Source organism: Tyto alba, unplaced genomic scaffold (genome assembly GCF_018691265.1).
Source record: "Tyto alba isolate M040663 unplaced genomic scaffold, T.alba_DEE_v4.0 Super-Scaffold_2, whole genome shotgun sequence".
NCBI classification, from domain to species: Eukaryota; Metazoa; Chordata; class Aves; order Strigiformes; family Tytonidae; genus Tyto; species Tyto alba.
In genome coordinates, this window is record NW_024881282.1 from 24,280,571 (window position 1) to 24,294,164 (window position 13,594).

The window sequence follows — 13,594 nt, forward strand, 5'->3', positions numbered from 1 at the left end:
TATTAGTACTGAAATTGATTTGCTATTTCTTTAACTTGTTGGGCCATTGTTTCTGATACATCAGTTACTTCAGGTTAAATACTCTCATGACCGCATTTTCTGAGTGTCCACATTTTAATTTTGTTAGTAGACAGCATAGGTAAAAGATGCCTTTTGCAGAGAATGTGATAATCAAACAAAAATTAGTCTGTAATACCTGGTGTGATGACATGAGCTATCACCAACTCAGAACAGTACATGACGTGGATGCCAAAGAGGCAGGAGTTACAGCCAGTGAGTAAAAACCTGTATTTGAAGCTGAACTGATGTTTTCTTACACAGTTTTGTATTCTGCAGTACTGGTCATATCCTCTTCCATGTGAATGAAACAAAGAGCTGTTACAAAGGAAAAAGCAATTGCATGAAGAAAGAATGGGCTGAGTAATGCTGAGCCTGTCTTCTAAACATGCACCTTTCATTATTTTTATGCAGTGCCTATAATAACAAGGGTGTTGACCTGAGTTTGCTAAAATAAAAATTTATGGGAGAGGTAGAATATTTTTACGTATATTTCATAGCCACTTGAAATACGCTTTTTTCCTCCATATGAAATATCATGTACAATTAGCATTGCTTTTTTACCTAATTTTCAAAGGTTAGATGAAGTTCATCAGAGTTTTCTTTAACATTTTTTGAGTCTATAATTTTGTCTTATTCAGAGTTGTGGTGTTTTCTTGAAGCTGTATTATCATACCTTTTTTAGTGTGTTTGCATTTAGAATTTCCTTTTGGTGTATGCTTAGAATTTCAAAGGTTAATGAAGGAAATCCCGCTTTTCTGTTTATTTTGCTATCTGTGTACTGTGGACACTGACACAGTCTCTTAAAAGAGGTATCTAGCAGTTAATTATATTGAGCAGAGCAACAAGAGAAATCAAAGGTTCTGTTGTCATCCACTGAACTGGCAATTTATATTTTGATGCGTGAGGACCTGCTGACTTGCAAGAAGGGCTGTAAAAACAGGACACTAATTGCCTGTTTCATAGAAGTTCCAGGTGGGAGACATTTGGGAGACTATCAAAGTAAACAGATTGTGCTTTCGAGTCAGGAAGTTTGGCTCTCTTAATTGCTTTAGATATAAATTAGCTAGGCTTCCTGGGGAATTCCCAAATAGGAAAAAGGTACATAGTAAATTAAAATTATTTCCCAAGATGTTCAGAACTATTTTCAGTACAACAGCATTTTGTGGGACCACAGACTGTTCTATCCATTTTTGAGAGGGCAAACCAGAAGTAAATACTTCGCAGTTCAGCGGCAGGAACCTGCTCGGTGCAGGATCGGCATAGATCCATTCTGGGAGGCAGGAGCACACAGCTGAAGTGGACACAGGCACCAGACAGGCAAACCATCCCTTTCAGAGGCAACTGGCTGGTAGGTCAGATGCATCTGAAGGGTGGGTGCTCCTCCGTGGAATAAAGTTTTGCACACCCAGCCTTCAGAAGCAAATTGGCATCACGGCGTCTTCTTCTAGGTGATACAGAAAATGGTTTACACACCACGTGAGCAGGAGATTGACAGGGATATGTTTCCCAATCTTTTTATGTACGAAATAACCAATGGAAAAATTAAAAATATAGCATGTGTGATCCACCTATTTTCGGAGCAGACCTTTTTCTACAAAACGCTACTTTTCTTTCCTGCTGAAAAGTATAGAAGACAAAGATGTTCAATTCAGGGGGTTATGTGGTGATTCACCATAAGCAGGAAAAAATTACACTTGGGGAAAAAATTACATGTGGGGATTTCTGCTTCTTAAGGTTGAGCTTGCATGCATTTTATATATATTGTAGCTGTAGTAGCTGAATGAGGTCTATGTCTACTGCGTTTTACGAGAAAAGGTCCATTCTTCTGCAGTTTCTTTTTGGTAACTCTTCCATTCCAACAGACTACTCCATAGAGTATGTTTGGCTGCTTTCTAGCATGTAGTGCAAAAGTTACACTTTGTATCAAAATATCCTTTCATCCTCCCTGCTCTTATATCAGTTCTATCTCAGTAATACAGCACGCTGTCAGAGGTCAGCAGGAATGATGTGCCTGACGGTCGCTGAGGTTAGAAATAACTTTATGGGCCACTGTGTATCATTATAACATGGTGACACAGTGATGCTTAATAGACACTGCAGCATCCTTTTCTTTTCATGTTTCGCTGAACATTGGCTCCTGTGACAGGTGGTTGAGAAAAGCTATTCCTGTGCAAGTTTACCCAATTATACTTGTGTAGCAGCCCTGAAAAAGCATTAATATGTTAACCGTTGAAAATATCTGGCAGTCTTTGAAGAAATGTTTTAGTGTGCCTGCGTGAATAGAGGATTTGACTGATACGTTATTTTTAAGATAAATTACAAATATTATGTTTAGTTGATACATGCAAATGTGATAAAATATACATTTGCCATTCCATATTCAACATATTCTATTTTATTACATTCTATTAATGTTTTCACAACAGCAGTGAGGCAGAGGAAGGAAATTAATTTTTAGGTGAGCATTTTGTGTTGTAAGTATTGATGATGCAAAAAGTTTCAATAGTTTTATTGAAAAGGGATAATTTCAAGTATCAAATGCAAAATTGTCTTTGCTGATGTTTATTTCTTATCTCTAACATGTATTCATATCATGGGAATTTCCAGCATGAACAAATACAGGGTATACAATTGAGGGCAGCACTTCAAAGAAGAAATAAGGATGTTTAACTTAGTGATTAAAAATGGAAATGTTATTATTGAGAGTCCATTCTTCTGAATTTTTCTGATGTTTTTTATAGTCCAGAAAGCTATGGGCTCTTTCAGATTAATCAAAACTTTCTTTATTCATATTTTGTGGTTGTTAGCTTTGGCTCTAAATTCAGCGTACCTATTCATCCTAGATTTGGAAGACATTTCTGTAGAATGTATTCTAGCTACAGAGACTCAAACAGAGTCAACTTGTGATACAAAAGGGCCTCTTTGCCTTTTCTGAGTTGGGTGGGCAAGAAAATAAATAAAAATAAAATAGTGCCTTGAGGCTGGAAAACATTTTTAAGATTTTTTTAAAAAACTTTTAAATAAGTGTACCTCCAGGGTAAATATCTGCTATGGAATCTGTTACTCAGAGGCAATTTCACATTATACGTTTTTAACCTTGCCTTTTCCAGTCCTGAACCTTTGGTATATAATGAAAATGTCTACCATGACTATAAATATATTTTATATAGTAGCTGCCATAGTAACCATGTTGAAAATACTGCATTAAATGCAGTGATAAGATTTGTAAGGATATTAGAAACTAACTGGTATACAATAGGCAAGTTGTTTGCAGTGGATTAGAAGAAATGATCTATTGCACGAAGAAAAAATCCTGGTTTCAAAGGACACTTGAAGCACCTGCATGTAGTTGAGCTGTCTTTGAACTTAAGCATGAGTGTCTTCCTGACATGGTCACTTGTTCCCATCATCATGCAAGCAATCATCTTTTTATATTTTAGGAGCTCTTAGACACCAAAACCTATCTTTGTATCTAGCCCTTCATCTTTATTCAGTTCATTGTCTATTCAGTACTCATCTTTAGTAATAATTAAATAGTAATAACTTTGAGTTTTCTCAAATCTCCAAGCCCCAAATATAGTTTTCTGTGGTTATTGCCATTCACTGCAGGGGGGATGTTGAGTTGCTCTGACGTGGGCACCCCACTCCTGGAACAGGGGGGTATGTGCAGAGACACTTGGCTTCACGTGCTCAGCTTGGGTGCAGCCAGGCTGCGCCGGCGCTGCCGGCAGAGTCGGCAGCAGCACCGTACTTGGAAAGAGTTGAGGAAAAATCAGCAAGAGCAGCAACCCGAACAGGGGGCCGAAGAAGAGGCAGAGACAGCTGCAGCAGCAGCTGCTGCCTGGCAAGAACACGAGGAGAGGGGGAGCAGCAGTAGGTGTGGGATGGGATTGAAGGGAAGAAAAAGGCCTCAGTTAAAGCCCTAGACCGGGCACACTGAGGAGTTATGGCAGCAGAACCCTTCCTGGGTTTTGGTAGGTGTCCTTGGCTGGTCTCCATCCCAGGGTTGCCTTCTGCTGAGGCCAAGTCTGTTGCATGGCCTGTGAAACGTTTCTTTAGGTGAATATACCACCGTTTGGGAAGCCCTGGTTCAGTGGCCTGTAAGAGGGCAAGAGATGAGTTGTACTGCCTTGTCAAAATGGAGGGATCTTCACTAACTCAGAAGCGCAGCCCCCGGGGAATGTCATCATCAGAAACTGAAGTATTTGTGAGGTGTGTGTGCTTCCTGAGATAGGTAACAGGTAATTAGGACATCTTCAGGATTGCAGTTCCAGAACTGGGTTCCCAGAGCATGTTTTGTATTGTTGAATTGTGTACACCCTACAGATAAACACATGACAAGGAATCCCATACCTCATTTCTACTTGAAACACTGACTGCATTTCTGCAAGATTTTAGATACTACTCTGAAAGCCAAGCATTGCAGTGTTGGGAATGGGAAGACCAAGCTTCTGTATGCCAAAGCCCTTTTTATTGAAACAGACCTTAAGAAATGTCTCTGTGGTAGCACAAGTCTTCTGTAACATAATCAGAAATTTAATAAATAAGAGTTGTATGTCGTTTTACTTTCTGAACTGCACTAATTCTCAGTACATTGATTTGTCCAGGACCCACGAAAACTTAAGAATCTTTTTCCTTTTAAATAAGTTGAACACAACTTTCGAAATTTTATCTGCTGCCCTTTTCAATGTGTGGCAGCAGACAAAAGAAGTATTGTCCTCCCATGAGACACAACTAGGTAGGGTAACACGGAGTCACTGATTGAGGAGGAGGACTGCAGGTGGGGAAGTGTCATGGGTCTGTTTCTGGTCTACAAGGTGTCTGTTCATTGCCATTAATCTAGCATAAAGTTCTAAATAATAGTTGTGCCCTTAATGTAAACTGGAGGAGTCGCTTTAGACATAGAGATAAAATGCAAAATATTGATGACTGTCCTGCATAAATCAGTGACTCAGAGGAAAGCATTTTGTTGATTTTTCTATTTGGTAGGTAGTCAGGGGATACTGTGGTCGCCCTGCAGCCAGCCTCCTTGCCAGCTGGCATCACGAGCGGATCGGCATAATTAATTTCAAAATCAGTCGGCAGATTATACTGGACAACATTTTCTCCAGGGAGAAACATTAAATAACAGAAATCTTTGGACCGCCTCAAGTCTCTCCGTTCCATTATCTCAGCAGCTTTACAGATTTCTTTGTTTTGCATCTCGCATCCCCTGGCAGTGATGGTATTTTGCGTGATACATTAACAGATGCTGATGAGTGTAATAGTTTGCTGAAAGCTGAAACGAAAATCTCATGCTGAGCTGATGGCAGGGCCTCGATCTTGCAGCTGTAGGAGAAGAAAGATGCATGATTTACAGAAGAATAAGGCACTGGCACATTTCAGACACCAGCAACAGTAGTACAATTCATTGCAGAATTGTGATGGTGACAGTGACATGTTTTTCAGACTATCTGCCTTCATGTATTGTTCTTTTTCATTGTGTTTTAGGAGATTCATGTTTTGCATACTGTTGCAGGTATCTAGAATACCTGACTATGTACTTCTACATGCCTCAGTAATTGAGCCTTCTTGGCAAAAAGGCCATAAAAGTGAATAGATGTTCACGCATGGAGATTCTTTCTGAGTTGGGCAGTTCTCCTTGGCCTTCCCCAGTACTCTGAGAGCATGCCCTGAAAATTCGCTTCCATCCCAAAAATGCTTTCTTCCTTTTTTTTTTTTTTTTAAAAAAGTAATACAGCCATTTTTTCCACAGTTATCTTCCTTGAAAATGAGCTCCATGGTATGTGATTCTTCTATAATCACCTTCCTTTCAATATGCACAACATGATGCACTGTATCTACAGACATGTTTGTATCGCCTGGTAGTATTACAACAAGGTGCATCATGTAGCTAAGTAGAGCTCCTTGGTTATGTATTAAAGGAAATACCACATGCTTTTTAGGATTTCAAAAGAATTTATCATCAGTGTGAGCACCAAGTAATCAGGTGTAATAAATGATAAAGTCTTTTCTTTCTTGGAAATACACTAAAGACACTCTGTCAGCGTTAGGTCATATGTACACAGAAGCCTCCTTTGCATGTGAAACAAACGCTATCTCCAGCTTGAGACTGATCAGGAGGCAAATTATGCGAGTAAAAATCTAACAGAAAAATAATAGTAGAGTTGATAGACTATGCCATAGTATTGATCTTAAGTAATACATATTTAATAAATTTTCTTTTAGGAGAAGCCGCTGACCAAATCTCTGCAACGAGGAGAAGACCCCCAGTTTGATCAAGTAAGATACTTGAAATTATATTATTTCCATTCCTCAGACTATAAGACAAATACTTGGAAGGCAGTTTAGTGTCCTTAAACTATCACTGCATACTACAAAAGCAGTATCTCTCAATGTGCTTCAGTAAAATGATGAGTGCTTTGTCTAACCATCTTGGTTTTAAACTAGGAGCATTTTTCCACTGTTTTTAAGATCAGTATTTTTTTGCCATAGAACCTCTTGCTTTTTGCAGTGTTTTAGACACATGTATTACTTCCTGGCTGTTCCTTCCCTGATGGAGGTTTCAAAGAAAACATTTTACGTTTTCAGGCTATCTTGTTTTTGAAACAGGCACATGGCCCGCAGTCTTTCTTTTATGGGGTTTCTGGGTTGGTTAATGTGACAGCCTGTGGAACCATTGTCATTGCTGTCAGTCTCAGTCTGTTTTGCCTCTGTAGCTGTGACTCAGCATGACTTACATGTATGCTGCACTTCACATAGGCTGAGCCAACCTGTTGTAATTAAAATTAAGCATAAATTTGGTTCTCAGGATAATTGCCTATATGTGACAAGGTAAATAATAATTAGAGAAAAAGAGTTGGCAGGTGAAAAGAAATAAAAACTAAAATAGAATTTGTATCATGAATTAGATTTCATTTCATAAAACAATAAAATTGTAATTAATAAAATGACATTTATATCTGGCATTAGGTTAATAATTTTATTATGTAAGGGAAATGGGAGAAGCATAAAAATAAAATCAAAATACACAATATAAAAAAAAAAAGCAATATTTAAAAAAAAAAAATAGATATGTGCTAAAGAATTTTAAGTTGCATAAAGGATGCCAAAACTCATAAAACTCACTCCCAAGAAAGGGAAAGAATAAACTCAAGGTATGTCATAAGCAGAAAAGTTATTTGCTCTTCTGCCATTCCTGCCTCAGCTGCCAGTGCTGTTGCCATTGCTGCTGACTCCATGGCTTCCCACACCACTTTGCTGCTAGTGGTGCCAGAAATACAGGACAGAAAGACATGGCAGAAGCAGCAACAACTCAAAGCAATTGTGGCTAATGCTGGAAGTTGTAGGTGCCATACTGACTAACTTAATGTTGGGAGAGGAGGTAGGTATGAATAGGACTTCAGAACCTTACATGAATTGAACACACGTACTCTGTTTTCTGGGACATTAGATTACATAGCACCAGAAGCAAAGATGCCTTGTGATGCCGCTGGCATTCACAAAGGGTCATTTCATAATTTTAGCATGACGAAGTGACGCTCTCTAGGTTGTCCTGTATCTGCTTTTTGGGGAGAGGGAGCCTGCTGGGAGGGCTGTTCAGAGCAAGAGGTGACCACAGAGAGACGCTGCAGGGAAGCCAGACACTGTAAGCTAAAGGAAACTGCTTTGTGAGTACTCCCTAGCCGTTTAATGAAATTTTTTGTGCTAGTCTAACCTTAATTTTATATATTTTTTTTCCTTCCTGTGGGAAGAGTGTTGGACATAAATGGGAAAGAAAAACAAATTAAGCCACACATACGCAAACCCTGTGGTACTGTTCCTGCAGTGTATTAAACAAACACATAATGGGTGGCCGTGATTTGATTAAATATTCATATTTAGGCAAGTTGTGGCCCTTTACAAGGAAGAATTGGGAGACCCATGCTTCTCCTAGTTATTGGTAAGTAGACAGAAAATGGAACAACTAAGTCAAGATCAATTAATGAGAACAGTGAACACTTCCTAGAGTGAAACAACTGTGTATTTCCTATGGTAGCAATTTACTTTGAATGCTTGGGGGGGGCAGGGGGAACCAAACAAACAGATGCAGGCAAAAAAACAAAGGCAAATTTTTGTTATACTTAGATGTCCTGTCAGAAAACCTTGGTTTGAGTTCCTTGAAATTTTCCAAACAAACTATTCAGATTTAAATTTTCAGACTATCTGTCTGCCTCAGCCTGAGTTGCTGGGAATGTTTCCCTTTTCAGGTTTCACACGTTTTTCTGCTTGAACACCACTACTGTTCTGAGATGTTCTAGTGCTCCTGGGATTAATGCATGCCTGTGACTGGAAGATGGGACCTGAGCCTGGCTGATGAGCCTGTTTTAAAGAACGTGGTTCAAACTTGCCAGAATCATTTTAGTTTGTATAAATTGTAGTTCAATTTTCATTCAGAAATTCATAATACATTGTAGAGATTTGATAGACTAAGCCTGAGTAGAGACAGGAAGATAGAGCAAAAAGTCTTTACTTGGCATGTTTCGCTCAGTAGATTAGGTCAGTATAGCTCAGCATTATAAAGCTGTTTTGCAAATGATAGCATGTCGGTATCATAAAGTTGTCACAAAAGTACGGATAATTTTGCCGATACAAAAAATAAAGGTGTGGTCTACCTGGAAGTCTCTGAAGATCATGATTCCACATGATACTAAAACCCAAGAGTGCATGTGCCCCTAAGTCAAAGCACTTAAGTTTTATTTTTTTAAGTTAACTCAAATATTTAAAGAGTCTGTGGGATGAAGGAAGACCAGGTTGATAATCCCTTGCTTCTCCCTTCCAGGGAAAGTGTGGAAAGCTTTTGTGTTTATTCCCAGAACACATAAAGTCATCTAGAAAAAACAGGAAAGGCCACAAATGACATTCCTGACATTTTTACTACAGAAATGAAGGCAGAAAAGAGGGAGAATCCCCATGAACAAACATTTTCTAGGGGTGTCTAATAATTCTGGCTTTCAATTTTAAGACATCAAAAGTGACACGCTGTCAAGGGTACCTGATTTTATTTTTTTTTGACTTTATCAAAATTATCTCTGCGCAATTTGAATGAAATTGATAGGTGATGCTGAAGTGACCAGGTCACTAATCACTTCAAAATATCTGTGTCTTCTAGCTGTAAATTAAAAAGCAACAAAAGTAAGGCATAACCTGATTTAAAATTTGCCTTTTGCAAATCAGCTTCAGATGTGGAAAAAAAAACAAAGCCAAAAAACCCCCTCTGAAGTAATTTACAATGAGCAGACTGGAACTTTACCTACCCAGAGTAATCAGCATCGAGTTTAAGACTGAAACCCCCAGAACCATTTTAAACAATTATGAAAGCATTGCTTACTTCCCCTAAACAGCTTTATTTCTGGCTCTTCGAGAACTAGCATTTTTTTCTCACCCATTTTCAGATACCATTTTAGGAATACAAGTTGTGATGGTGGTGATGGATCTGGTGCCTAGAGACCCAACTGTGCACGGGCAGAGCTGTTCCTTTCCATACGGAGGTAGTGCCAGTGCCTCCTGTTAGGCAGACAGGATTGTCTTGTGAGCTCTGCCTGGCTGCCTCTCCCTCCTCAAACTCCTAGTAGTATCTTGAGCAATGTATGAAGTAATCTTATTTATCTTGACTTGCAGAATGTCTCACCATTAGCCTAACAAACTGGTTTCCTTACACTAACTGCATTTTCTGTTTTAGGTGAGCATGTATATAAAGAAAATATATACAGGAAATTATGTCTTTTTTTCATATGATTTTAAATATCTTTACAGTATATTTAAAATCACGTTTTAAAAGTTGATTAGACAACTCTAGCTGCCTATTGGCAAAGAGCATTGCTGTGTTCCCAATTACAAAAATGTTATTAAACGTTGTACTACTGAACTATGACTTAAACTTCCTATTACAGGAAACTATAAAGTTGCAGTACATGAAAAGATCAAAAGCTAGGGTGAAAAAACCCATAATTATCCAAGGGGCTTATCCTCACCCAAGGAAACACTTTTATTAGTCTTTTCTCAGCGCCTACTAAAGTATCTCTTGTTCTTACCATGGTATATAAATCTTCTGTGAACTGACAGCACTGGAGGCAGAAAAAGAGCACTGTGTAATCTTGGACCAACCTGCAGATATTTTTCCATATGAAAACACAAAATGAATGTAATGTTTTGGCTGGAGAAGTGAAAACTTAACAGCAAGGCTCAATTTTCATATGAAACTGTGTCTATGAGGTGCCTGTTGCAGGAGTTTCAGCACAAACTGCACAAAAATTTGCACTCATTTTAATTATACTGCTCTCTTCTAAGAAGTGCGTTAGGTTGGAGAATACAGATTGGAAAACAAAAACATTTAATGTTCTATATACTGTTAGGTGATCTAAACAAAATACAGATCAAGCTAAAAAAAAGGAAAATAAAAATGCATAATAATAAAAAAAGTGGAAAATACAAATATAGACAAATGAGACACTGAGCAACATACTAATGATTAAGTGACTCTTTCATAACAGCCTAAATGTGGTAAATGACATACTGATAATTATGCCCATCCAAGACTGTGTTAGATGTACTAAGTGAATAATAGTATCATCATCATGGCAGTAGTACTGCAGTTGGCCCCTTCTGTGTTTTCCCTTTCTCTGCATTTTACACATTGTCCTTCTTCACCAGCAGAATGCTGCATGATAGAGGAAGTATAAGAAATGGTGGTGATGGGGTCATAGAACAGCCCTTGGCTCCTGATCAGAGTTTTGGGTTCAAACAGTGTGCAAAAAAGGAAATTTGAAGGCAAAAATAAAGGTAATACATGCAGAACTAAACCTGTTGCACATTAGAAATAAATGGGTTTTCCTGTAAACTGTTATCCTAGCAGTAAAATAGCTATAAACATTGCTAATGTAGAAGCAAGCTAAGTGAAATTACCCATCTACAAAATTAAGGTATAAAAAATCCTGGGTTTTTATTCACAAAATGAGAGCCATAAATGAAAATGAGTGAGTCCAACTTAATAGTTACCAGTTTTAACAGTACCCAGGGAGATGTAACTTCATAGCACTGTCCAAAAAAATGCTTAGGACGAAGATGTGAATTCAAGGAGATCTACACAAACACAGCTGCACTACTTGCTCCTAATGTTTTGTTTTACGGATTTTTCAAGTTGAGTTGACTTGTCTAGAAATCTATCATTAGCAGAAAAGAAAAGTTTTGTCTCAAAGACATTTTAGAGCATGTAGCTACTTTGATTAGAGCTTAGGGCAGTTCATCGTTCTGCCTTCCCTCTGCCCCAGTCTAGAGTATTTAGAATAGGAATTGTTAACTTTATCTCCTTAATTTCATTTATTGCATAGGAAATCCTAGTCTTACTGTGGTCAGTGAGAGTACTGCTGTTGATTTCAAGGAGCAAGGTTTTCACTGCAGCTGTTACTTCCATTCAGTCTGTATCATTTGTAGTTATGGGGCATTGTTACAGGCATGCATGGAGCGGAAAAACACTGAATGAAGGGAAGACGTTATTGCATGGCTATGGGTATCCTAAATATAGCTAAGACAAAGTTTATCAAATTCTGCTTTCAGTAGCATTGATAGAAAGTGGAAAATCTCACTCCAAATGTCCAATTATTTGGACTCTATACAACAACAATTTGAAGACAATATGCAGACACTGTGCAAGTAATAGATTTACAAAAAATAAACCAACACGATGCAAAAATGAAGTACTGCAATTCTGCATTATTAAAAAGGCAATAAATTGCACATTTGCATCCATACTAACATATATGGCATATGAAAAAAATGCAGAACCAATAAATTAATGATACTGTTGGAAATTGAATGCAGTTTTAAATATATTTGCTGTTAAAGCACACAGAAATTCATATATGAAATTAAAAAATAATGAGCATCTATCTGCTGTTAGCGGAAACATTTCTTATATTTGTATTTTGACAATATAGAATGATTTTTATGAAAGTATATAAATTGTAGCAAATTATCTGGGCAGAATTTCATTAAATTCCCTCTTACATACTAGTCCAAAATAAATATTAAGCATTTACATAAGTTATATTTAATGCTCTGTAGACACAAGTTTTAAACAGCCCCCTGCTTGTGCAGCTTTCTTATCCTTAAGCTATACAGTAGGTAGTTCACTTATGATGGAAGAACTTGATCATTTGTCCAACAAGGACATATTTGTACATCTGTGCACTCCCTTTCAGGAGCAGCACAGAGCTAGAATTCATCTCACTCCTGGACTTACTTCCAGTAAGTTTAAGGGTTGAGTAACCAACACGCTGGCTAGACTTCCCTCCCTTCCTGTTCCCTGAGAGCCAGGTCTTTGCCCAGTCCACCCTTCCTTCCTGTCTTAAAAGTGCAATGACAGAAGCATTTAAAAAAGCTGTATTGACCTTTTATCCTTACTAAAGACACACACTGTAAATTCAGCAGAGAAGGTGTGTCTTGAAGAGATTTAACAGGAATCAATTTGGCTTTTTTGTGGGCTTTGGAGAACAGTGCTGATAAATATGTTGGTGAATGTGCAGGAAGACCTGATTGATACAACTTTTCACTTACACTTAAATATTGTGATCTCTTAAAAGGTCTGTTTGGAGACAGACTTTTTAGCAGGGCCTGTTGTGATAGGACAAGGGGTAGTGGTTTTAAACTAAAAGAGCATAAATTCAGACTAGATATAAGGAAGAAGTTTTTACAATGAGGGCAATGAAACACTGGCACAGGTTGCCCAGAGAGGTGGTGGATGCCCCATCCCTGGAAGCATTCAAGGCCAGGTTGGATGGGGCTCTGAGCAACCTGATCTTGTTGAAGATGGCCCTGATCATGGCAGGGGGGGTTGAACAAGATGATCTTCAAAGGACCCTTCCAACTAACAACTTCTCATAACTAACAACCAGTGTTACGCCAGCTTCAGAAAAACTTGGAAAACAATAAGCAATTGAAATGTCTAAGCATCCTGAGTTGGTAAGGAATAGTTTGCACTGACACTAGGTGATTCATGTCTTCTAAGTATTTATCTGAAGTCTAAGCTTGAAGACTTTGGTATAATTGAGCCTGGGTTGCTGTAGTAATTCCTGATGAAAGGCCTCCTGTCACTGCTGCAAGAAGTGCCTTCATGCCATCTTCCACAGCAACTTGTTTCATATTTCAGGTAATAAAATATATTGGAAACGCTGCATTGAAAGCTTTCCTAAAATAGTACTTTTATAGAAACTTTCATTTTTACAGAGGCAGTTGTTATAGCTTTCTAATGCTCCATGTTTAATTTTAGGCCATAATACCAGAACAAAGATACTTTATCTTTAGAGTGTCTCATTAACTTTAGACCACAACATCACTGCGAATTAGTTAAATTCTGAGGCTGAAAAAGTGCAAAAGAGATCAGTTATTGATCTAAACTGACTGTCATCCACAAAAGTTCTCATTTAAGGCTTTAGTAATGTTTGGGAACTATATGTAAGGTGCTCGGTCTCCCAGATTTGTCTTAGTCACAGAGTTC

General features: G+C 38.1%; 1 protein-coding gene across 6 annotated transcripts in view; it reads left to right on the forward strand.

Annotated features, from left to right (window-relative positions):
* Nucleotides 1-13,594, forward strand: part of FRY (FRY microtubule binding protein) — a 247,097-nt gene that overhangs the window by 114,971 nt on the left and 118,532 nt on the right. For all 6 annotated transcript variants that reach the window (XM_032982793.2, XM_032982794.2, XM_032982788.2 and 3 more), the window contains exon 3: nt 6,289-6,342. In XM_032982793.2, the coding sequence (XP_032838684.1) occupies nt 6,289-6,342 (54 nt within the window). The remainder of the gene's footprint in view (nt 1-6,288; nt 6,343-13,594) is intronic.